The sequence below is a fragment of the Narcine bancroftii genome, chromosome 9, assembly GCF_036971445.1.
Source record: "Narcine bancroftii isolate sNarBan1 chromosome 9, sNarBan1.hap1, whole genome shotgun sequence".
In the NCBI taxonomy this organism is placed as follows: domain Eukaryota; kingdom Metazoa; phylum Chordata; class Chondrichthyes; order Torpediniformes; family Narcinidae; genus Narcine; species Narcine bancroftii.
This window is the reverse complement of record NC_091477.1, coordinates 103,439,515-103,466,745: the sequence shown is the minus strand read 5'-3', so window position 1 is coordinate 103,466,745 and position 27,231 is coordinate 103,439,515. Positions and strand designations below refer to the sequence as shown.

General features: G+C 40.9%; 1 protein-coding gene across 3 annotated transcripts in view; it reads right to left on the bottom strand.

Moving 5' to 3' along the window:
* mccc1 (methylcrotonyl-CoA carboxylase subunit) overlaps positions 1-23,305 on the bottom strand; it is a 43,018-nt gene extending 19,713 nt beyond the window's left edge. Inside the window, exons 1-10 of one of the 3 annotated variants that reach the window (XM_069897115.1) lie at positions 23,114-23,175; positions 20,053-20,096; positions 13,781-13,937; positions 12,296-12,435; positions 10,644-10,739; positions 9,735-9,856; positions 6,663-6,810; positions 2,951-3,072; positions 2,575-2,686; positions 1,665-1,746 (exon numbers count right to left, since the gene is read on the bottom strand). In XM_069897115.1, coding sequence (XP_069753216.1) covers positions 1,665-1,746; positions 2,575-2,686; positions 2,951-3,072; positions 6,663-6,810; positions 9,735-9,856; positions 10,644-10,739; positions 12,296-12,376 — 763 coding nt within the window. In that variant the 5' untranslated portion in view covers positions 12,377-12,435; positions 13,781-13,937; positions 20,053-20,096; positions 23,114-23,175. Of the gene's footprint in view, positions 1-1,664; positions 1,747-2,574; positions 2,687-2,950; positions 3,073-6,662; positions 6,811-9,734; positions 9,857-10,643; positions 10,740-12,295; positions 12,436-13,780; positions 13,938-20,052; positions 20,097-23,113 lie in introns of all 3 variants that reach the window. The other 2 variants (XM_069897113.1, XM_069897114.1) reach the window with 2 other exon arrangements.
* Between the last annotated feature and the right edge of the window lie 3,926 nt (positions 23,306-27,231).

Sequence of the window (27,231 nt, the reverse complement as noted above, 5' to 3'; positions counted from 1 at the left end):
TGAGGCATCTTAACCTGTGAGGTGATAATTTTGACAAATGTTCCTTACATTGAAATTAAAACAAGGTAGCATTACTTATATGTATAGAAAGGTTAAATAGTGGAAAAAATGCTAATTCATATGAGAATAAAAAATTCAGAACAGGAGTAGACTATATGGCCCATCGAGACTGATCTGCCATTTAATAAGATCATGGCTGATTTGACCATGGACTCAGCTTCATCTACCTGCCTTTTCCCCATAACCTTTAATTCCCCTAATATGCAAAAATCTATCCAACACTGTCTTACAAATATTTAATGAGGCAGCCTTGAATGGTTCCTTGGGCAGAGAATTCCACAAATTCACTACCCTCTGGGAAAAGCATTTCTTTGTGATCTGCATCGTAAATCTACATTCCTGAATCTTGAGGCTAGAATATTATACAATATACATTATATAGATGGGATTGGCTGGTTAATACTCAAACAATCATTGTTGGGGGAAAACAATGATAAAGTCACCTGTGTGCACTTTCTCCTGAAAACAGGAAAGGTGAAAATATACCACATTGAACACTAATGTCAAAGTTATGTCAACTTTGGAGTTTTAAAAAGGGAGATGATTCAAAAAAAAGTAAAATCTATTTTGGATTTTGAAGCCCCGGAGAAAAGAACATTACCACTGAATCTTGGATTTCAATACATCCAATAGTACATTTTGAAATTGGGTATTTGAGGCGAGAGGCTTCAAAGAGCAGTAAACAAAGCAATATCAATCGCATAAAAGGACTAAACTTTTCTGATGGAGATGAAACTTGGGTGCTGATACAAGATTGTCCATCAGTGGACCACGTTTTACAGGAATTTTAACCAGGACAATAAAGGAAATGTATCAGGGATTCCAAGATCTGTAAATAATATGGCAATGGGTGTAGCTCGTAGAGCTGATGCCTCAAGTCCAGAGACCTGTGTGGAGTTTGCATATTTTCCTTGCAACTTTCGCGGAGATTCAATTACCTCCCACATCCCAAAGTTACATTTAATTAGTCACTGTAAATTTTTCCTGGAGTACAAGCAAGTGGTAGCATCTAGGGAGAGTTCACAGGAGTGTGCACATAAGAGGTAAAAGGAAAAGTTAATGGAGAATTAGATTGCTCTGTGAGCAAGCACAGACTTGATGGGCCAAATGGCAAGACTCACATTTTTGAACAGATTTGTACTTTACCCAGGGAGATTAATTTCTCATTTTCTTCTAGTCCAGCAGAGGAGGCTATTCAACCTTCATCTACTGACACCTTCATCTGCCTGGTTCCCAAGTTAAGGCAATACCATTTCTCAATTTCTCCCCCCCTAATTTCTTCATCTAATGTATTTCAGCCAAGATTTTGAACTTTAATACCTCTTCTTGGTGGCTTGGTGTTAAAATTTCTTTGATAATACTCCTGAAAAGCAGCATGGAATGTTAAAACTACTATATCAATTCATGTTGATGTTTTTCACATTCATCTCTGCTCAGTGCCAAATCACACACAGATAAACAAAATAAGGTCAAGTTGGAAGTTTTCAAATAATGGAACGAGCAAAGTTTGGGCAGCAGACTTTTGACAGCAAGCCTGTGGACCCTAGATATCTTCTCGTTAATCAAGGGACTGATCAGCGCATTAACTATCAGTATTTACTTACCAGCTCCAACGTAATTAACAGCTTTAGCAGCCTGGACCGCAGCTTCCCCAAGTCTTTTTCTCACCTCTGGACTAATTCCAGGCTAAAATTTTAAAACAGCAAAGTTCATACACAGGTACAACAGAAAACTGCAGATGATGTTTTCCTGAAATGTTAACTCTATTAAATGCTGCGTTATCTGGTATTTCCAGCTTTTTACATTTTAGTTTAAAATTACATAGCAGCTATTCTACTAGGCTAGTAATGCAGAGGTGTAAACTAGTAACCCAGAGAAGATGAGTTCAAATTTCTGTGAAAGCTTAAGAATTTGAATAACATTTAATAAATACTCTAAAAATAAAAAGTAGAGTACTACCAATCAAACTGATCATGAAACAAATTAATTGTTGTTACTTTAAAACTATTCCTTGACATATTTAAGAGTGCTAACTTTGTGAAGTTTGAAATAATACAGCAGAATTGCAGTTTATTTCAAAGAAATCAAATAGTCTACATTACAAGTAATGTATTTCCACATTACTGAAAATATAAAAAATCCCTAAAAAAATAACAATATACGACTTACTCGTATATAGTTTTCCATACTTTAAACAATCTGAAACAGATCTCGAAGTATCTCTGTTCCTAAGACAAAGCTTAATTTTAAGAGCCTCCTTCATAGTTTGCAAAGCAGTATAATTAATGGAAGCTCCCAATGCAAAATTACCTCAATTGAGGCTTGGCTGGTTCCACTGGCTGGGCTATATTGTTCTGTTTATTTTGTGAAACGATTGAGAAATTCAAGAAACTTTGTTTAAATTCAATATAATCTGCACTTAAAATGTAATTAACTCCACACTGGTTTGGCTAATGTTGGGTAGTGATTTGTAAACCGCTCAATTAGAAATATCTATTTATGGAAATAACTTACTGCAGGCGCTTCTTCAATGATTTTTTGATGTCTTCTTTGTACACTGCAGTCTCTTTCAAACAAGTATACAACACTGCCATACTGGTCGCCAAACACCTGTACTTCTACATGTCTACAGAAAACAAAATACTGTACCATTATCCACCAGAACATAGTTCCTGCACATTTACATATACCTTGCAGTATTCCTGCTCAGATGTTTTAATATTAATAAATGCTGGATTTTACAAACTAGATATTGATTTTGAATGCCAGTGACAAATAATAGTTAAAAACGGAAAAAGTTGCACTTTTGGATAATTAGGCAATGCAGAATTTAAAAATTTGGTTCAAAGGTAGTAAAGCAATACATAATTCCAGAATGGTAGCCTCATACCTTGGATTGTCCACAAACTTTTCTAGCAGCATAATATCATCGTTGAAGGATTTCTGTGCTTCTCTTCGTGCAGATTCCAGTTGTTCAAAAAACTCAGCCTTTGTCTGAGCAATACGCATACCCTAAACATAAATAGGAAACATGCACTCAAAAAAATGAATCTGCAATTGCAAAGGACATTTCACTGCTTGTGTAATGTATTTTCAGTTCTACTTGTATAATTAAATGGGTGCTCTCCCTTACATGTGGCATGAGCAGGTAATTCCCTAACGTTAAATCACAGATGATATATAAATGAAAGAAACAGGTGCAAGATCAACAAAATATGACTTAACATCATCAGTCAGATGCACACACATGTTTTTCACTTTATCCAGTTAACTTTTCAGGAATTAAGTGTATCTACACTTGATCTTAGCCAAAAGGCTGAGAAGTGATTAAATTAAGTGTATCTAGTTGTGTGCAGCAGTGCTCAATGGTTTCTACAATTTGGATGCTCAGTATTCTGAGCTCTGGGTGGGTACAACCTTAGATTACAATGTTTAATAAAAATAAAGGAGACCGTTTATCTCATCCATTAATTATTTTATTGGGACTTGGTCTGAAGCATCCAAATCCCTTCTGGCTCTACTCTTTAGAATAGTGTTGCTCTTCATATAGAAAATTGCTTCAAGATACAAGTCCTTTCAACAGCTTGTATCTAAATTCTGTAGTTCTGGAGCAATATTTTATATGGTATTTAACATCTTAAAAAACTTTTTTCAAGGGAGAACAGGCTATATTTTACCTTATTTTTCATCTCTCAGATTCCAGAGAATTTTACACTGTTTCAGAGAGGGACCGAATTTGAATCCAATATCAGATTCAACAGGGCTCACTTAGAAACTCCTATATCTTGGAATCCTGTCTGATGTTTTCTTTTCAACATGCATAAGTGCTAAGTTTATTGAACGTTATGTTTTCAATTTCTGTCTTCAATGTGCAAAACTGGATTTCCTGAATCATAGTTCTAACTACTGTATATTTCAGCATGTAAGTTGAGTCGTGAAACCTTAAAACATTTCTCAAAAATGGGGCTCAACTTATACGCCAGATATACTTTTGAGACCTTAAATTCAACAAAAAGAAAAACCAGATTGACATCAATTTGGCGTACAAGAAGACACTAGAAGCATCTCCCCACTGCTGATGCCGCCGCTTCCCAACACTTCCCCACCACTGGGTGCCATCATAACCCACCCAGACATTCTACGATTGTGAAGCCCGAGGTCGTCACTCCAATCTGGAAGCCTGAGGTCTCTGTCGCTGCTCCTGCCAAGTAGGTTGAGGTTCCTGCTCTCACTGGAGAACGATGTCGCTGCTCCAGCTCCATGGGCCATCACCGCTCCTGCCTACAAGCCAAGGTTCCCACTCCCGCTGGGAGAACGATGTTCTTGCTCCTGCTCCGTGGGCCGTCGCCGCTCTTGCCTGGTAGTCCAAGGTTCCTGCTTCCACCGGGAGAACAACGTCACCATTCCTGCTCTGTGGGCCTCCGCCAGATCTGCCCGGTAGGCCAAAGTTCCTACTCCCACCAGGAGAACGATGTTGCCTCTTCTGCTCCGTGGGCCGTCGCCTCTCCTGCCCAGTAGGCTGAAGTTCCCGTTCCCACCGGGAGAACAATGTTGCTACTCCTGGCTATAAGCCAAGGTTTCCACTTCCACTGAGAGAATGATGTTCCTGCTCCGAGGGCCGTCGCCACTCCTGCCTATAAGCCAAGGTTCCCACTCCCACTGGGAGAACAATGTTCCCGCTCCTGCTCCATGGACCACCACCAGTTCTGCCCAGTAGGCCGTGATTCCTGCTCCCACTGAGAGAACGATGTGGCCACTCCTGCTCTGTGAGCCGCTGCTGCTCCTGTCCAGTAGCCCGAAGTTCCAGTTCCCGCTGGGAGAACAATGTTACCACTCCTGCTCCTTAGACTGTCGCCGCTCCTGCCCGGTAGGCCGAGGTCCCTGCTCCCGTCAACTCCGGCTGCAACTGATGCTGAAAACTTGGACCCAGCACTGTCTTCTTAGCCAGAAGCTAAGGTTTTTTTTTTTAAAATGTGTTTTTTTTACTTACTTCCTTAATTTATAGCTTTGATACTTGGCGATCAGGGTGTTGCAACAAATTTTGGGTTGTTGCTGGAAGGCCTGGACAGCCCGAAAATTGAGGGTAGACTTTTACGCTGAAATATATGGTACATCAAATCATTGTCTAAATGTATAGCAGTGTAATGGAGCATGCTGCAATGGCAGTGTTTCACTGCAGGGTCCTGCTGCCTGGTTGTTTTGTTGACAGCCCCATATGCCTTTAAACAGCCTATAGAAGGGGCAGGTAGGTTTTTTTCACCCCACATATTAGCAGAACCCTGGAGGTCCATGGCCAAGGAGGTGGCAGACTACGAGGGGTACAGGCTTTTGTAGATCAGTAGACTGGCACACCAAAGCAGGAGGCATCCACTCCCTGAAAGGGAAAAGGATGGGTGAGGACCTGACAGGGAAGGTTATCATGGAAGCAGACCATCAAGGGGATCAGTGGCTGAAAGACTCACTCAAGGCCACAGGATAATGGCTTTTGGGAACCAGGATTCAGAACTAGTATTCGAGAGGGCACCAATGGTGAGAAGGGCCCCAGAAGGGCCTTGGGTGTTAGCAGCTTCCTGAACATATTGGAGGTTCAAAACCAGGAGTTTCTGTTCTCCACTGGGGACTGTGTGGCTGCAGAGATTATGGGAGCACACTTTAAAGCATCTCTTGTTTTTTTTTCCTCTTACTGGTGAGGGCACTGGGCTGGTGGCACCTTTTTGTGTGACTTTATGAAAGACAAAGGTTGACAAATTTTATGCCTTTAAAAACATGACTATATAGCAGTGGTTTTCGAAATGGCCCCCTTAACTCACATTGCAATTAAGCAATCCCTGTGCCAAAAGTGCTCTGTGATTGGTAAGCGATTGCTTAAGGTGGTATGTAAGTGGGAAGTGAAGATTGAGAACTACTGTTCTAGATTTAATTGTTACTGAAATATTTTGCTTGAGAAAAATTGTCATTGGCCCATTTCCTTTGGAGTTATGAAACCGTGCACATTTCGAGACAATTAGGTACAGTTAAAATAGTGGTTTTCAAACCTTTTTCTTTCCACATACATAATACTTTAAGCAATCCCTTACTATTCCCACACCACTTATGGTATAGGGATTACTTAAGGTGAAATGCGAGTTTAGGGGGCAGTTTGACATTTTAAAAGTCTAAATATTAAATTGCATGTAATACATACAATAGGAAATGCTTCACAAATGGAATGCACAGAACATATGCCCAAAGCAGACAGCTACACTTCACTCCCCATACACAATGCCGGAGTCTAGTCTGAATCTTAATTTATCAAAATTAAATGAACAATTTTGCTAAAGTTAATAATAATAGCTTTTCAGACATTCTCTTTGAAAATAACTGTGGGGGCTGGTTAAGTTATTGGAATGGCATCCAGATGTCTGAATGAATGATCTAGAGACAGAAGTTCTTATTGAGTTCTTCTTAAATTCAGAAATTATATACATTTGAAGAGAATTTTTTTTCATTAATAGAAACTGTGAAACAATTATAAAAACCTAACCAGTTCAAGGAAAGATACCTGTAACTACAATCCAGTCCAGTTTCACCTATTCCATTCATGTGAATTGAGAATGTCTTACCTTACCACCACCCCCCCGGACTGCTTTTATCATAACAGGATAGCCAATTCGATTAGCCTCCTCCAATAACTGTTGATTGGATTGATTGTCACCATGATAACCTTCAACTATAGGCACTCCAGCAGCTGACATTATGGCTTTTGACGTGCTGAATCATAAAGAAGAAAAATTATTTTTACACATAATACATCAAAGACTTCCCAGATCCTTTTAATGTGAAGATAATCTTAAATGATGGCTTGGCACACTGGATCTTCTACACAGCATTGGGTACAGCAGTAAGCTAGCCCCAACTTAAATCTTCTTTTCCTCTCTTCTTTATATTGTGTTGATGTTCAGCCAGATAGGAAATGCTCTTGCCAAAGAAGGGAACACTTCTCATTGTAGCCCCTCCAAATCATCATCAAATAGGTTAGAGTGAGGCCATGGAGTTTCTTTCTAACTCTGAAAATAGCACTACCTGAGAAGTGTCCTGATGATACCAAATGGATCTTTCTACCTTTCATATTAGTTCAATCCATGTTCTCTCCCCAGCTGCTGAATCCAAATCAATAACTTTTGAAATAATTTTGCTGATGGGTTATTTCAAAGCGGCAATAATTTAGCATACAGGAGGAAGACTGAAAAATTGGTTGAATGGTGTACTAACGACAAATTTGCACTCAATGTTACCAAAACCAAGGAACAGATTAAGGACTACAGGAGGGAAAACCAGAGGGGCATGATCCAGTGATGAGAGGCAGAGAGGGTGAGCAAATTTAAATTCCTGGGAGTCAATAATTTGGAGGACATTTCCCAGAACACTTTCTCTGGAGTTTATAGAGGTTTGGTTTGATATTGAAAACCTTGGCAAACATCTATAGATATGACCTGGAAAGTGTGCTGACTGGCTGCATCACTGCCTGGTGTGGGGAATCAATATCTCTGAGTGGAAAGCTCTGCAAAATGTAGTGGACACAGCCCAGTACATCATAGGCAAAACTCTGCTCGCCATTGAGGAAACCTACACAGAATGCTCCCATCAGAGAGCAGCTGCAACCATCAAGGAATCACACCATCCAGGACATGCTCTGTTCTCACTGCTGCCATCAGAAAAGTATATCACATCACCAGGTTCAGGACCAGTTGCTACCCCTCCACCATTAGACCCCTAAACAACAACCTCAATTAGAGACTCATTTAAGGACTCTGACTTTGCATGTTATTCATTACTGAATATTTATTTATATTGCACAATTTGCTCTTCCATCTTGTTTACATTTCTTTCTTTTGTATTTGTAACTTTTCGTGCATACAGTTTTTAAAAATTCCACTACGGATAAGCACAAATTCTGCCTGCCCCATAGGAGAAAGTACCTCAGGATTGTATGTGATGCTCTCTGTATGTATTCTGACAAAATATCTGAACTTTGAACAAATTTACTTAATGCAGCAACATAAAGCTTCACAGATTGCAATCAGAATGACAGAGCTCTCACCAAACTGAGTTTTGCTAGTTTTATATTTCAGATGATCATCCTTCCCAACCAGAACATCCTTTATCCCTGTCGAGGACTTAACCAGTTCACTGTGTTATTTGTGTCACTCACTACTTGTGGTGGCCAATTCCATTTTCACATTTATCTGTGAGTGGGAAAAAGTTTGCCCCAAATTTCTTGCTGGATTTTTTTCATGACAATCTTGGATATAGAACTCCTCTCATTGGACCATCCTTACAGACACCAAGAAAGGGGAACTTCTACAACCAGCTGGTAACTGGTTTCAGGAGAGAGAACTTTGGATAAGAGTAAATGTAGCTGAATTGCTTAATGTGGCTAAATTGAGCACGATCAATTGGTTGCAGTAGGCACCTGTAATGTGGAGGTCATGTGACCTCTCCCTCTGGAACCTGGTGGGAATGATTGTGTTTTGGAGGGGGGGGTATACAAAACAGGATGTCACGTGACCTCTCCATCTGGAACCCTGTCAGAAGTTGCATCATCTGCCAATCAAAGATGGACTCCACCCACCATTAGTGCACACCTGACCACTGGCCCCTTTAATCACCTAGTGATTACCTGGGCTGGAGCCCCCAGCTTACTGTACTACACCACGTGGAGTAGCTCCTTCATTTTGCTCTTTGGTGCTGAGGAGAACCCTGCTTCCAAACCATGTCGCGAACTATGGATAATATTGGAGAAGTTGTTGGTAAAGTGTGCACTACTTTCAATAAGGGATTGGGGTGGCTCAATAGCATTGGAGCTGTGCCCACATTAGACAAGAAATGGTGGGTACTATGTTGAGATCCTTGGTTGTTTCCATTCTGTACACAGTTGCTAGTATTGGTAGTGTCAAGTCCGATGTGACTGATAATACTATGTTTGTACGAATGTAAGCAGTTGCCAATATCGGTGGCGTTAAATCCAATGCAACTAATTGTACTGTGTTTCGTGTCTGAGAGTACTAGAGTGTGTTATTCCTGTTGTGATCCCCTTACGTGTGTTTTAATAAAGATCCTTCCTGTATTCAGCCTGTGTCCAGACTCGTTGCTCTTTGAACCTAATGAATTTTTCCATTCCCACAGAACAGCAACACTCATCTGGACACAAGAAATATAATCAATAGTGAGAAGAAAACAAATTTTTATCATATTTACCCGTGTTGTAAATGACTATTAGTGCTAATACTTAGAATGCATGGAAAGGAAAGCTACGTTCTGCAGCAGACACAAAATCAGTCTTCATCATCTCAAAATTATAGTTAAATGGTATGAAAGAGAAATGTGAGGAACTGTTAAACAACTAATTTCTTTCCAGAATAAAATAAAGTTAGATTTTAAAGATCTTTGCAACATCAAAACCAATATGGATAGCAATCAATACCAATTTTTCCATACTACAATCACTTTATTATAAAAGACAATGCAATAACATTAGTTCTTGTTCCCCTGCTTCCATAAATTTCAATGCATCTTACAGTTATTCAAACAGTGTTTTGCAGGATCCTCTAAAAAAAAATTACACAGGCATCACTCAGATGCCAATGTTTCTGTTCTAATTATACGAAGAAACACTGAAGAGATCAATTTATTACCTCTTGATTCCCATATCCCGAATGGCCGAGGAAGGAGGGCCAATAAAAATTATGCTCTCTTTTTTACACCATTCTGCAAATTCTGTGTTTTCAGAAAGGAATCCATATCCTGGGTGAATGGCCTGCAAGGAATGATATGCAAAACATCAAAGTCAGATCACAACAGTAATATTATGGTAAGATTCAGAACACAAGTTAGTAAAGTGATTTTTTTTTTTTAAAAGTACCACTGAAGAAATCTAAAGAAATAAAGACCAACTGAAAGGTAATTATAAATACTGTGAATTTATGAGCTTGAAAGGTTATGCTAAACTGGCAGATGAGAGGGATTATTGGGAAGAGGAGTGAACCATACAGCCTCTTGTGACATTCAATGAGGACTGACGAATGCATAGAGCAGTTCCACTAATCTTACTCATTTATGAAATATACTGCAAATACTTCATATAAAGACACATGGGTCATATAATGGCAAGACTTAAAGATCAAATATCAAATCACGGGATCTTTGTCCTGAATTTCCAGTCCTTGTGAATCACTCAGATTTGAGGAAGATTGATTTTACGATACTTAAAGGTGCCTAGAATCCACTTCCAGGGAATGTGGTAGATCAAATACGATAGCAGTGGTTCTCATCCTCTTTTTTCCCCCACTCACATACCACCATAAGTAATCCCTTACTAACTCAGTGCTTAAAGGCATTCAGAGAGAGACAGGAGCAGGCAGGCATAGAGGGATGGAGATCTCATGCAGCTGATGGGATTAGATGGACTGGCATCATGGTCAGTGGAGCATGGACGCTCAAAAGGCCTGGTCCTGTGCTGTACTGTTCCATGTTCTAAAATGAAGCACAAATGAATTTCACACATCTTTTCAATTGTAGCCAGAATCTGAATTCAAAAGGGTTACCTGTGCTTCTGTTAACTTGGCTACTTGGATGATCTTTTCCATATTGAGGTAGCTCTGCTGAGAGACTGCAGGGCCTATATGGTAAGCTTCATCAGCCTAAAGAATAATAAAAGATCGCATGCAATAATATCTCCAATACATTCTATTCTAACTACTATTGTTTTTGCCCAAACAAATCAGCAACAATTTACATGGGATCCCCTGACACTGGATGGTAAACCATTCTTGCAAAATTAGTTTCAAATTGTGGAGGCAAGTTTTTTTTCTTAACAAATGCATTGAAGTAGAAATAGTCATTACAAATACAAATTGTCAGAGGCATTAAACTATTGAGCTCTATCTAAAGTGTAGCTTTCTTCTTGTGCCCTCTTGTCTCAATTGAAGACAGCATAAACAAGAACAATAGCCCATTGTTCAGAATTAGGAAGTAAAAGGCAAGCATGTATGTGGGCCCATCATATCTTTACAACTTGTGTATAACCAAAGGCAATCAGACAAGGAAATAATTGATTGTCTAAAAACTTCAACTACTGCTGTAAGAATTTTAAATAAACATGAAAATGGTGTATTTCTTTACATTGCTTGCTTAACTGAAAATATACAATAGCATAAAGAAACATATAATATTCACACCAGCTATGAAATCAAAGGTAGCATAGAGCAACTGAGATTTAAAATGACCAATCTGATGAAGTATACTCTAACTTTATACTCTCGAGTGCTTGGACCATTTGAAGGAATACATGCCAATATAATATCTCACAAATTATATTTTAATTTATTCTCATTGTATTCTAGATTACATATTCATACAATTCTGAATAATGTACTAAAATGTGATAGAGAAAGTGAAAATGAAAATCACATTTCTGACAAACATTCTAAATCAGTAAGGGGGTTTGAGCATACAATACTGGCCAGGAACTAAAAGCCAATAAATCTGAAGATGCAAAAATCTACATTAGATTTTCTAAAACAATTGGCAGTGGAGGTAGTGAATATGCTACTCATCACCTTCCCACTATAGACTATTGATGCTGGAAATGTTCCAATAGATTGAACTGTGATTCCACTAATAAGGAGAGAGTGAAAGTACTGTAAATGCAGGTTTATTAATTCAAATCAGAGATGGATAGATCTCTGGATATTGAGGGAATCAAGAGATACGGGGGTATAGTGGGAAAATGGCATAGGGGTAGACCTACCAAGATCTTGGTAAATGATGCAGCAGGCTTAAAGGCTAAATAGTCTCCCTCTGCTCCTATTGCTTATGAATTTAAACATAAAAATATGCATGAGTAATATACTAATTGCCAATGCTTGTTATTTTTAAATTTCGCTTCCTTATAGCTGGATGTTTATCACATACCATTAATTATACACAAAAGAATCTAATTGTGGGAAGCTTCTATATGAATGCCGTATCAGACTAGCTATTACCATCTTCTGAGTTTAGTATGTAATGGGTTGATTTGTAACAGTCCATTTTGCACCCTCATTAATGTTGAATCTTAAGCACTAATTTCTCCCAGCAATTAAATTCTTCACTCTGATGAATAAATTATAAACTTATTTCATTAGATTACTAAATAATGAATAAAAGTATACCTGAAGAATCTACGTGCTATGTGCTTTCCAATATCGTGACCTACCATTGAGACATGCATGGAATTCTTGTCTGCTTCACTGTAAACTGCTACAGAGCGAACACCCATCTTCTTTGCTGTCCTCATTACCCTGCAGGCAATCTCACCTCGATTTGCGATGAGAACCTTCTCGATTCTGCAAATGCCTGATAAACCAATTAAGCATCTATTTACTTTTAAGGAAGTTTGTTGAATATATTCATAAATAGATGTAAAACTATTTTTACATCATAGACCAGCAGCAACAGAAATTCACCAAGAGAATAATTTTTATTAATAACTATCAATAATATAATATCTTACTTAACTCTAAATTTAACCCCAACTATGTGCAAATGTACATGTGTGTGTGAACTACCCACACCATTTCAGCTTAGGCACAATTCTGAATAGTTAATTCAAGGTTCAGTCTTAGAAATCTTGCATTGAAACTTAGAACTTTTAAAAATGTTGTTCATAAGTAATTATGGAGTAGGTAAGACACTGAGTCATCAGACTTCTTAAAACTCACAAATTCTTGTTGAGTTGCTTTCAGAGAAACGTTTCTTCACACAAATAATTTGTCACAACTCCCCCTTTCTTAAGTAGGGATTATGAAGCTTGTGAACTCCATGATGCTTTCAAAGACCCAGGCAAGGGTCAGATGAAATAACCATCAAAATGGTCATGATCCAAATACAAGAATGATCTTGCTTTCTTTACCTAGATATGGGACAGTCCAAAGTGACCATTACAATGGCCATAGAATCATTGCCATCCCTTGAGAAGAAAAGCAGCAGAAATGACCATCTTTCCCAAAGTCACATTGATTCTGTCTTCAGATGATTTTTTTTGATGAACTAAAAATGCTGCTTTCTAAAGTGTCTTAAATTACATGACTGGCTTGATCACATATTTGTTTTAAGTTTCAATTTCCCAAAAGCACAAGTCAACAAACAGATGGCCTCTTGTCTGAACAGGTGTTTCTCCAAGCAAACATTTATTGTTTCAGTATTTCAATTGAATAATAATGCTGTTTACACGTTCTACTTGACGGTGCCTCTGCGTCTGTTTCAAAACATTGTTATCTGTAAGTGTCTTTCTCTGTTTCCAGTCCCCAAAGTAAGTTTACTAAAAAAAAACATATAAAATAAAGATAAAAATAACAGAAACCTACCACTCTATGAATAAAAGGATCATTTTCTAACTTTGGCTAGCTAGGATAAATAAAGGTATTGTTCCAAATCCAAATCTTCCTGAGTAATATGTGACAGAATACTAATCACCCAAAGAGCAGCAAATTCAAACATAAACAATAACACTGGACAAAGAAGATTTTGCTTCCTGAACATTTTTGGGTGTATTTTATGTATTTTGGGCCGCTAATCACGAAAATCACCTTAAAAATTTCCCATCACATACTGTTTTTTAGATATAACCTATTTTTGTGATTTCCTGTTATAAGTCTACTTCAAGCAGACAAAACCATGAAGTGCAACATGTCATTCGCACTTGGACATCTTCCCTGCTGATCTTGGTGCAGTCAGTGACGAACATGGTGAAAGGTTTCACCAGGACATTGCGACCATGGAAAAGCGGTATCAGAGAAACTGGAATCCATCAATGCTGGCCGACTATTGTTGGACACTGATAGGAGAGGCATCAGATCCTGAGTACAAAAGAAAATCAGTGGCAAAACATTTTTAGGTCAGTTGACCTAATGCAATGTGACAGCATTATTATTAATTACACATGCTAAATTCAATAAAAGTTAAATTAATTTTTCTCCAACCTCTCCAACAGCAAATCTGAAATTGTGTTTAGCTTGAAGTTGTCCATCATATTCCCCAATAGTTTTCAGGAAGCAAACCTTTTGAAAAGATTCATTGTCCAGTACAATCCCTCTCTTTCTAATAAAAAAATGTAGATATACAGCAAGGTAACAGGCCCTATTGGCCCATGAGCCCAATTACACTCAAATGACTGCCAACCCCAGTACATTTTGAACAGAAAATGGAGCACCCGGAGGAAACCAATGCAGACACAGGGAGAACGTCCAAACTCTTTACAGACAACAGTGGATTCGAACCCAGGGCACAGGTGCTTTAACAGTGTTGCGCTAACAAGTATCTTGGTAAAAATTCTAAAGATTAACTTTCCATCCAGAAATGGGTGATACAAACTGGCTTGTCTCAGAGCTGTTATACAGTGTTACCTGATACTAATAAACAAGCAAGAGAGCCCTAGATCTTTAAATAGCAGATAGTGCTCTACTGGCCACATTTAGTCACAACACAGAGCTCAATTTACACGCGAATTCATCCCATTTCAGTGTCACCCAAATCCTTCCTCGAATATCTGACAGCGAGTACAATACTTGACAAAACATGCAATTTTAAAAAGTGCATGAAAAAAGTACATGAAAAAAAAGCTGTGAAAATGAGAATTATTTTTAAATCAAATTTGAGTGATAACATTACATCAGCAAGCTGACATTAAAATCATGTACACATTTGCCATGTGGATATCACATTTTTACAAGGCCCACTCCACTTGAACACGATTCTGTTTTCATCAAATGAGGCTACTAAAGTTCATTTATTATCCAATTGTACAAGTACAACTTGACGATACAGCGCCCTTCGGTCCTTGATGCAACCCACTGCAAATAGGTATACTGTTACGGAATGGGTAAATAAAATTATGATAAAATATATCTTAAAAAGGTACAGATGGTGGGGGTTTAGTTAAGGTACACTTCACAAACAGACTTTAAAATTTCACAAAAGACATCTCATTTAAAATGCAAAAGCTATGCCTAGGTGGAGACTTCATGACTCTAATTGGCTTTGCTGAGACAATGGAAGAGTACTTGTTTTACAAGTAGGCTTCAATGGATCACCGTGTTTACACAGTGCCTGGGCTCAAGAATTAAAAATCTTGCGCTATTAAGACTGGTGCTGGAAGTTTAAATTGTTGGCTGAAGATTGCTATTTTGCAAAAAGTGAGAAAAAAATGTGATTCTTTGGTGGGAACAGAGAGAGAGTCAATTTACAGCAGCAGTTGCATCAATAGCCCAATTGAAGACAGGTTTTGAGTTCTGAGTTCAGCCTGTTCTCAACCCTTGTAGTCAATTACTAGAGGATGTGGCTGGTTAATGTGTTTCTCCTGAAATAGGGGAAAATGAAGAACTCTCTTTGGTAACCTGGAAGGTTATCGTTTGGAAAACCCATGAGGAGGCAAGTTTCTTCGGCAAGACATTGAAGTGGTTGATTGAAGAAGATCAATTTGTGTGTGTGTGTCCAACGAACAACAAATCTCTCTCTCTGAAGCCAAAAAAGACCTTCCTTTGTGGTAATAATTTAAGTTACAGCACCAGAGCCAGGAGAAGATCATAAATGTTAAATGCTGTGCACAGTCTGAAAATTGCCCGAGACCAGTGAACTTGGAGAAGTGACGAATGATTGAACAGTGAAACAAAGAATTTTCCTGAACACATACACATTATGTACAAGAGCGCTTAGAATTAGAAGGGGATTAAGTTAGGTTAAATGAAGTTAATAGTAATAAGCTAAATATTGATCTTATTATTATGTTTGAAGAAAATCAAAGACATTTTTGTTTAAGTTACCATTCTCTTGGTGAATTTCTGCTGCTGCCAGTTTTTGGAGTCCTCTGGGCTCGTAACAATACAGACATAACATACATACAGACAAATGACACACATGCATAGTACTTTTACATACATACAAATATAAAAATAAATATTACTGTTACATAAATAGCTAAGTCACAGAAGGTTTTCATTATTAGTTTATCAGTCCCGCTGCCCGTGGGAAGAAGCTGTTTCTCAGCCTGGTGGTGTTGATTCGGATACTCCTGCATCTCTATCCCAGTGGTAGCAGCTGATGGTTGCTGTGTGCAAGGTAGAAGGGGTCCCCCATGATTTTGCGAGCCCTCTTGACACAACTATCCCGGTAAAGCCCATTGACTGGGGTGGGGGGAGTTGGAGATGGTGAGGGAGATCCCAATGATCCTCTCTGCTGCTCTTATGGTCCTGAGAATTGACCTCCGATCTGATACTCTGCAGCAACCATAATACACGGCGATACACCCACTGGGTCGCTCGTGATAGAACTCCTATTGAAAATTGACAGGATGGTGGCCAGTAGCCTTGCTCCCCTCAATCGTCTCAGGAAGTGCAGTCGCTGTTGTTCCTTCCTATCAAGTGAGGAGATGTTTAGTGGCCTGGATAGGCCACTTTTTAAGTAGACTCCAAGGAACCTGGTGCTCTCTACTGTCTCCACTACTGAACTATTCATGTGTAGTGGAGAATGGTCATCCTTCGTCCTCCTAAAGTCCACAATTATCTCCTTCATATTGTCCATTTTGAGACTCCGGTTGTTATTCATACTATTTAATGAGATTTTCCACCCCTTCAATTGTTGTTACTGACGAGACCAATACTATTGTGTCATCTGCAAACTCGATGATTGTTGGAGCTGGAACTGGTGATGCAGTCATGGGTCAGTAGTGTGAACAAGAGCGGGCTGAGTACACAGCAATAAGGTGGCCAGTGCTCAGCATAATGGTGCTTGACATTCTGCTACCAACATGGACAGACTGTGGTCTCTCCATTAGGAAGTCCAGGATCCAGTACAGAGAGGGATAGTGAATTCCAGCAAGGACAGCTTCTCCACCAGCCTCTGGAGTGTGATCGTATTAAACACCAAGCTGAAGTCAATGAACAACAGCCTGGTATATGTGGTGTTGATCTCCAGGTGGGACAGGATGGATCGTAGGGACAAGGCTATAGCATCATCAGTGGAATGGTTTCCATCTGTAGACAAATTGAAGTGGTCCCAGTGTCTCTGGTAGGTTCACTTTGATGCTTTCCATTAATGGTGGAGGTCAATGCCATTGAACAGTTATCATTGAGGCCTGTTACTGTCGCCCTCTCTGTAACCAGGATAATGGTGGCCATTTTGAAATAGGGATGACAGACTGCTCTAGTCATGAGTTCAAGATGTCCATAGGACTTCAGTCAGTTGGTCTACACAGTCCTTCAGTTCATCAAGGGGAGACGGAGCTTTCTTTGGCATCAGCCTGTTCTTGTCGAACCAATGTGTAGAAGGTGTTCAGTCTGTCTGGAAGGGAGGCGTCATTGCCTTTGACTTGCAAAGTGGTCTCGTGATCAGTTATGGACTTGATTGCTTGCCATATGCATCTTGTGTCACCCATATCGCACGAACCATAGAGCATACAAAACACATTTATTAAGTCATGCAAGCAGAAATGAGGGATATTGATGTCAGGTAGACAATGCCACCCTTACCAATATTGAATTTCATTCGAGGAACACAGATAAACAGTGTAGTATTTAAGGCATTTTCTGGCATACAAATCTGATAAGTCATCTCTTTGGATTCATTGTTACAAGTCCTAGTTTAACACCGGGCATTGCCCTTTTCTTAAGACAAGGAAACGTTTGACGTCAATCATTTATTCGCACGTACAAGTCATATTGAAGAGAAATCATTTCTTACATATGAAATTAGCAAAAGTCTGGAATGATCGGTTCCAATACACTGTAATAACATCCTTGTTCTGTATACCCGCGATTTAGTCTTTAATTAGCACATGTAAATGATCAGTCTTGCAATACTTTTAAGCCATCAACATTCACAAAGGGAAGGGAAGTATCTAGGCTGAGGTATAATTGGAATAAAACTCTGCTGGCACCTTTGGAGTTGATGTGTGCGCCCTACAGCCATTGATAAGTCAAATCGTGACCGACAGTTGTCTTAATCACCTGTATTAGCGCAGGAAACTATTTATGAATTGAGACCGCTATCTTGACAGTTTCAGCCCGAATGTCAAAACCATTTGTGCCTTTGTAAACTTCATCTTAGCTTTGAATAATCAGTTTAATTGGTGATCCAGCCTATCTGGAAGAAGCAGGGAGCTGCTCAGTAAACATACACATGGAGTTTCTCCTAACACCAGTTTTTTAAGGCTAGGAAATAAAGACAAAATCATTGGGAATTTTTCTTAATAATTTCTGTTTTGGGATGGCTCACAATAGAATCTTTTACATTATAGTCTTGATCCCTTGCCATATGTGCCTTGTGTCACCCATACTGCACAGCTAATTATGGATCTTCTGTGCATACCCACATTTTGCCTTCTGCATTGCACGGGACAGTTCAGCCCTGGCTGTGCCCTTTTGTCTCGTTCTGAAGCCCGCATCTCGATGTCTGAGAAGTACCTGGACCTCTGCATTTAACCATGGTTTCTGATTAGTCTTGGTTGTGTAGCATTTAATCTCAGTGACATCTTCAATGTACTTGCGAATGTCACCAGTCACTGAGCTCGTGTTCTCCTCGATAGTTACATGGCTGTTGTAGGTGGCTGCATCCCTGAAACAGCTCCAGTGCATGGTCTCAAAGCATTCTTGCAGTGCTGCTGTGTCCCCTCCCCCCACCCAAGTCCTGATCTGCCTGGCTTTGATCATTTTGCCAGTGGTTAGCAGGATGGATGCATGAACCAAGTAACCAAGATGGGGGCAAGGAGCAGCCTTGTATGCACCACGGACATTGGTATACACCCAATCTTGGGTGTTCTCTCCTCTGATGGCAAAGTGGACATGCTGTTGAATCCGTGGCAAACCACTTTTCAGATTGACGTAGTAGAAGTCACTAGCTACAATTATGGCACCATAAAGGTGGGGCGAATGGGGTTGACAGAATGCACCATAAAGCTCCTTCATGCTTTCACCCTCATTTGCCGAAGGCAGAATGTAAACTGCACCAATCAGCCAGGCCCAGAATTCCCTGGGCAGGAAGAAGGTCTGCATTTCATCAGCAGGTGCTCTATCTCTGCTGAGGAGGACATCTTTACAACAAAGACATTTTTTCACCATTACTTGCTGATGTAAATACAGTCTCCTACTTGAGTCTTGCCCTGAAGGAGATAAGGTCATCAAGCTGGATTGTTGAGCCTTTAACGCAGGCATGGAGCCACATTTCTGTAATCACCAGAGCACAGCAGCCAAGCAGTTCTCTCTCTGCTTCAGATGCAGCCTCAGGTAGCTCATTTTCTTCTCCAGCAATCTTACATTTATGAGCAAGATCATCAGGAGTGCAGGTCTGAAGGGGTTAACTGTTCGTGTTAACCTGATACTGGCCCGCTTGCCAGTCTTCTGTCTTCTCGCACACAATTTCCAGTGACCTCCCACGTGTCTCCAGCAATCTACTCCATGGTTTGCAGCAGTCTGGCTCCTATTGTTCAGCAAGTTAAAAACAGCTCAGTAACTTAACAATCTGATCCACTAGTTAGTAAGTCTGGTCCATATTTCTTAGTTTCTCTAGGGTTACACAATCATGGACCATATGTAATAGGTTTGGGGTGGGGGGGGCGGGAGGGGGAAGTTTCACCATGGTACAGAGCTGAAGTGGCCACTGCAACCAATCAATCCAAAATTGAATCTGTTATGCTATTCAATATTATGTTGCTATCAACTGATAATGCTTATAAAGAGCGTGACCAAAAGAGTTTATCCACTGCAATAATACCTTGCTTTAACCCATATACCACTTCCCATTTTGTAGTGCACTGACAAAATGAATAGAAATCTGTTTAGAATTATTGACATTGATAACCTAAAACAAACTCCATACAATGGATTTTATTCAGGAAGACAGATACAAACTTCAAATGATTCAAAGTTGGCAAAGACCAGTGAGGCCAGCACAAAAGAGCAATATAATTGAGTAAAAAGATACCTGTTGCTGCATTTCTGAGGCTTGTCCGCACACAGAACCATTGCCTGCAAAATTTAAAGGAGAAAAATGAATAAACTGAAATTCACTTACTTTCTTAAACTGTTATGCAAAAACAAAATTGCATTTATACATTTATGGGATTGTCTTTATTCAACTGACAAAACAAGTTCATGAACATAATAATGGTGAGATTTGTGAATTTTACTTGAAATCAAAATAGATTCTTCAGTCAATGTCCTACTCCCCAAAATGTTTTGTTTACTTTTCCTTCAAATTGGGACAAGGACAGTTAAGAAGCACAAACTAATGCTTCCATTTTCATCCACCATGAGTTTAGAACAAAAAAAACATATGAAATAGCAGCAGGAGTAGGTCATGTGGCCCATCGAAACTGCTCCGCCATTCAATATCATGGGTGATCTGATGATGGGCTCATCTCCATCTACCTGTCTTTTCTCCTTATCCCTTAATTACCCTCTATGTAAAAATCTATCCAACCTTGTCTTAAATATACAGTGGTCCCCCTTTAATCTGCGGTTTGGCTTTCCAAATTTTCAGTTACCGCCAGTCAACCGCGGTCTAAAAATATTAAATGGAAAATTCCAGAAATTAACAATTCGTAAGTTTTAAATTGTGCACCGTTCTGAGAGGTATGATGCAATCTCGCGCCGTCCCACCCAGGATGTGAATCACTCCTTTGTCCAACATATCCACGATGTATATGCTACCCGTCAGTTAGTCACTTAGTAGCCGTCTGTTATCAAATCGACATAGTATATACAGCTATGCACCACTTAAGCCCATTCAGGCAATGTCCAACCGCATTTTAATCCATGGTCCCATAATTATTCAGTTACCACAAGCAAGTCAGCGGCAATTTATAAAAAGCAATTGCTAGCTAAAGGAAATTGTATACTGTTTACCCAAATTGATCCGACTGCTCCACTCTCTCCCCACGGCCCTGTACCAACTAATCCCACTGCCCCGCTCTCATCATGGATGTTAAGCGGCACATACCCTGAATAGGATTCGGTACTATATGCGGTTTCAGGCATCCACTGGGGGGGGTGGGGGGTCTTGGAATATATCCCCCAAGGTTAAGGAGGTGACTACTGTATTTACTGAGGCAGCCATAGATTCGCTACCCCCTGGGAAAAGCATCTCCTTATTTCTGTCCTAAATCTACTACCCTGAATCTTGAGGCTATGTCTGCTAGTTCTAGTCTTCCTTGCCAATGGAAACAATTTACCTACCTCATTCTTACTTATGCCATTCATAATTTATGTTTCCCCAAGATTGCCTCTCCTAAATTCCAGCAAATACAGTCCCAGATGACTCAATCTCTCCTCATAGGCTAACCCCCTCACCTCCAGAACTTCCTTTGCACTGCCTTCAAAGCCAGTATATCCTTCTTCAAGTAAGGAGAGCAGAACTGCAAGCAGAATTCAGATTTATTCCTCAACCTCACCACCATCCAAATAGGTTTTAATTTATAAACAGGTCAACATTTAAAAAAAAACCCAAACTTGCCATATAGCAATGAAAATTGTCGTCAAGAATTAGTAAATGGAACCCAAGAATCCTGAAAACAGCATGTGGAAACTTGCAACCTGGCAATATGGGGAATTTACAGGTCAGCAATCCCAAGCCTGGTTCCCGAGCAACAGGCACTGCCGCCTGGGGAACTCAGGTACAGCATAGTCACAGTGGGGCATTTGGGAAAACTGGAGCCTGATTCATGGGCAAATTCCAGCCAGGTGTCTACACAGCCCAGACCCAAGCCTATCAGCAAAAATACAATGCTGGCAAAACTCAGCTGGTCAAACAGTGTACTTTGTATGGCAAAGATACATAACCCAGGAGATAACAGGTGAATAAGGGAGGGAGGGCACACTAGCAAATGGGGGGGGGGGGGGGGGAGGAGGGATGGCTCCACAGTTTCTGTGTGTGGAGAGGGAATGGGGATGGGGAGCTAGGGTAAAGAGCTAGGAGAACAGAGCTAGCAGAAAACAGAGAAGACAATGCTAATATTATTTGGTCAGAGAGTACCCAGATGGAAAACCACATGTTGTTTATCCAATTTATGGGTGGTCTTGGTGGGATAGCGCAGGAGGCCACGGATAGATATGTGACCACGTGAGTGGGGCACGGAATTGAAATGGTTGGCCACAGTGAGATCCCTGTCACTGGTGTGGACAGAATGAAGGTGCGAAGTGAAACAATTTCCCAGGGTGTGCCCAATGTCTCCAAGGAAGAGAAGGCCAGAAAGGGAGCACCGGATGCAGTAGATGACTCCTGCAAATATACAAGTGTTGCTTTGAGGCCTCTAATCAGTGGTATCACTAGAGTTGGTGTCACTCAGAGCAGTAATTCATGGTGTGACCCCCCCCCCCCCCCCCATACCAGATCATATAAAATCCTTAATAATTTTTTTTGGTTTTTATATACATGTATATATCTATCACTGAACTTAATGGCAATAGTAATGACATCACAAACGAGCCTGCAGCTGACGTGGACTTTTTACCCCCTCCATAAATCTTCGTCCGCGAAGCCAAGCCAAAGAAAGAGAATCAACTAGCAAAATTAAAATTACACCTTTAAATTACAATATCACTTGAATAGCAGCAACAAAAACAACAGCGCATGCAGACGAATCACATGATTCAAAGCATCATTGTAACTGGGTAATAATGACAGCTCTGAGTGGAGCCATAAGAAGGTTCAAAAAAGTAAATGAGCACAGAGTTTTAGCCTTGTAGGCATTTTGATATTTTGTCAAGACTGTGCAGAGCAGACGCGATGGGCCGAACGACCTCCTTCTGTTCCTTTACCTTGTGATCTAACTACAGGGAGTTTTTTTTGGGGGGGGGGATATACAAAATAATACATTTTCTGCTGAAAGTCTGCACAAATATTTTACAGCCATTTTGGTGTCAGCTCCTCCCATGGTGTCAGCCGGTGTCGTCTCCCCCCCTCACCCACCCAAATGAGGCCGGGGCCTCGAATGGTGGCGAGGGAGGAGGTGTGGGCGCGAGTGGGGCACTTTCTGCGGTTTTACCCCAGCTTGGCTCACGGTGGCCGGACACTCACTGCTTCAGGCTCCTCCTGGCCCAGCGCAGCAGCCGCTCATTCACCCACGCCACTGCCGCCATCCTTGCCAGCTGCTGGGGCGGGGAGTGGGGCAGCGCAGGCCGCGATCGCTCCGATGCGGCGCTCACCCCTACCCAATATGTCCCTCTCGCTGACCGTAGTTACATCACCAGGAATTAACCTATCACTTTTCAGTAATCGGAAGCGGTCCAGCCAATCAGATTCGGAGGCTCTCCCTGCCGGGTCCTAACGCCCTCCACGTGCAGTAAACGAGCAGCGTGACCTTGGCCAATCAGGTTCGGAGGATCCCGCTGCCGGCTCCGAACGTCCTCCACGTGGAGTCAACGAGCAGCATGACCTTGGCCAATCAGGTTCGGAGGGTCCCGCTGCCGGCTCCGAACGCTCTCCACGTGCAGTAAACGAGCAGCGTGACCTTGGCCAATCAGGTTCGGAGGATCTCGCTGCCGGCTCCTAACGCCCGTCATCTCCGGTGAGCCGGCAGCATGAGCTTGGGTTCGGGTCCCCGCAGCTCGGAGGTCTCGCGCTGACCTCTGCGAGGGGACGACTGGACAGATCGGGTGGCGGGGCTCAGCCCCCACCCCAGATCCACAAACGGAGGCGTGTACCGTAAAGCAGGGAACGATGGGAAACGCTCAGCATCCGTGGAAGGAGAAGGAGTTCATATTTCAGGTCGGAGACCCTCTCTCCAAACCGTGAAAGGTTCAGTTATCCGGAAGGTGGATGAGAGAAGAAACGGTATCGTTCTTAAAGGGTGAGAGCGAGTGACTTAACGTGTCGCTAATAGTATGGTTGTGAAATATGCCTGAAAATGAAAGGCAAGGATCCGAAATCACACCGATGGATTCTCAACCTTTTTCTTTCCACTCACATACCACTTAAGTAATCCATCTGCCATCGGTGCTCTGTGATGAGTCAGGAATTGCTTAATGTTCAGATATGATAGATGGTAAAATATTCTCCAATCTACAAGCCAAAATTTTAGCCAGATTTTTACATCAATGTTTAATAAATGTTTAGTAAAGAAGTTGGCTTCATTAAATGTTACCGGAAGATTACCCTACCTAAATGAGTCCAATCCCATCAAATTTAATTGAGATGGAAGTAGTTGAAGAAAACAATTGGAAAAACTCCACAGGAAAAACTCCACAGGAAACCAGTCGGGTCCTGAAGCTCTTCCTGTCTCATTTGTTCATCTAAAAGAAAGCATGGGAATATTTAAACAATCCAGGAAATTTTCCATAGAATTATTACCATTTATAAATTCATAGGTATAAAATCAAGAACATTTTTCCAGAATGTGTCACTTATCCCAGAATAGCCTGTAGCAAAGTTAGCATCCTCCTTTTGAATCCTTAAATTTGCTATTTGGCTGCAAAACCTCTCAGCTCGTTAGCTAAGAGCTTGCCTGATTAGTCACCATGGATATTAAACTGACTCCTACTCCTTTACAATTGGGTGTGTTGAAAGAAGATCAAATTTAGTTTGAAGTTCACCTCACCTTTTATATTACTCAGGATTTTTAGTTTGAGCACATCGTTGATCAATTTGTTTACTTTTATTAACTAATTCTAATTTTTCTTTATTGGTCTCCCTTTTTAAATTCACAGTGTAAAAAATAATTTGCCCCCTCAGATAAACTTTCATAGCATCCCAAACAATCTTCCTGGGAGTTTCTGATGAATTGTTTGTACGAAAGAAAAAAAGATTATCTGGTTCTCCATGAATTTCACAAAGTCATTATCTGATTGTAAACTTTAATTGAAACACCAATGTCTTTTTATTTGAGGAAAGCCAGAAAAAGTCATAGTTAACACAATGGGGGCACAATCAGATGTTACTATAGCTTGATAACTACAGGACCAAGTCAGTGGGATCTATAAGAAAATAATCCATTTGCGAATAAGTTTGATGAATGTGAGGGGAAAAAAAAGGAATGCTCTCTACTATTTGGATAAAGAACATGCCAATCAGAAATGCCATGATCTGATTTTTTTTAAAAAATGAATTAATGAGGTAGATTTGCTGATTATGGTGGGTTTAGGATGCACTTTTTAAAAAAGCAAAGGCATTATGCTTTAGCTACATCTAAAACACACATGTCAAACTCTGGCCCGCGGGCCAAATTTGGCCCGCGATATAATTATATTTGGCCCGCAAGATCATTTCAAAAATGTATTAGAGGTGGCCCGCCCTGCAGCGAGAGCTGATGCTGTTTTTTGGTAATGTCACCCCCACCATCCTCCCCCTTCATTGCACATCCTTCCCCACCCCCCTAACTATCCCCTCCCCCCTAAAACCTCCCCCCTAAAACCACCCCCCTTAAAAGATGGCCAGAATATTCTCAAAAAGGAATCCAGAATGGTAAAGTTCCACAAACCTTCTGCTGGGAATCCTAACAACACCCGGGCATCAGATCCACGGGATGCGGAGGGAGCAAGAGTGTTGCAGGTTGACCGTGCAAACTTTGAGAACGGGGAAAACAAAATTGTAACACGAGAAGTCTGTCGATGTCATCAGCCGGCAAGCCAGTTGGAAGGCTCCCCGCACATCCAGTCACTTCTCCCACCTGTCGAGCGGTGCGGCGGATTGGCGAGCGCCTGTGATTTCCTGTCGGCGTGACGGACATGGCAGGCTGCGCACGGCCCCCGCTGTTCCGCAAAGGCTGATCGGCAGCGCCCTGGGCCTGAGTGGATGGGTAAGCAGGGGTGGGCAGAGGGTGTAGGTGAGTAGTAATGGGCAGGGGAAGTTATAGTGGTGCAGGGGCAGTTAGAGGGAGGGATGAGTAGAAGGAAGGGTGGATAGGGAAGAGGTAAAAGGGGAGGGGCAGGGCGAGTAGGGGAGGGGTGATTAGAGGGTGAGAGACGGGTAGCGGGAGGAACAGGTTGAGGGGAGAGGCAGTAGAGGGGCATGTATAGGATGGGGTGGGTAGAGGCAGAGCGAGTGGAGTGAGGGGTGAGTAGAGGTTGGGTAAAGGACTGGTCAAGGTAGAAGGATGGTGGGTCGAGGGTGAATAGAGGCCTAGAGCCTGAGGAATGAGCAGGAAATGCTGAGTCCTGATGCAGGCTAAAATGGACACAGCCTGTGAATGCTGACTACATCTCCACAGGGACCAAATATGTTTCCCTCAGGTCAAGCAAAGGGTGAACTTGAGCTACCTACTCCTGACCTGTAACATTATCCTCCTAAAGTTATATCCTAAAGTTTAACATTACATATGTTGAAAGAAGAGAAAACATACAGATGTTGTTGAAAATTTTCAATAAATATTTAGTTCGGCCCTCAACTTAGTCCAAGTTTTTAATTTTGGCCCTCCGTGAATTTGAGTTTGACACCCCTGATCTAAACAATTCGATAACCAACATTTCAAAGTAAAACTCTGCAGTGTTGTCACATTCAATCATAATTGGAGGAACCAATGCATTTTTTATGGCCACATTATAGATATAGTGAATTTAGTTTTGTGGCCATACAGGCATTTTGGATCAACAAAAAAGTTCATAAAAAAATTAAAAAGATTAATTATGACAGCGCTGCATACAACTTTAACAAAACAGGCAAATCAAATTAAAAGCGAGAACAGGTTGTGACCAGAGTGTTGGGGTTCCTTATGTTAGCTGCCTTCTTCTCACATAAATGCCTTCATGGATGGGAGGTCCATCTACTGATGGACTTGGCTACGTTTGCTACCTTCTGCAGCTTCTGTATTCCCAGGCACTTGAATTACCAAACTGGCCTGTGATGAAATTAATCAGTACATCTTATGCAGTACATCTGTAGAAGTTTGATAGTGCAATCTTCATGCAGAATGGTTCTCTGTCATTAAGATCTAAGTGGCAGTTGGAGGTGACCATATTTAGAAAAGATATTTCATAACCAAACATTTTCAGGATAAAAGGATCGAGAGACCAAAAGAGGTCACATAACTAAGCACCCTGCATTACTTGTGAAAAATGTCCCTTCAGAACCACAAGGCTTTCACCCTACACCAATGGTTCTCAACTTTTTTTTCCTCTCTCACATACCACCTCAAGTAATCCCTTATTAAACACTGAGAACCTATGGCAT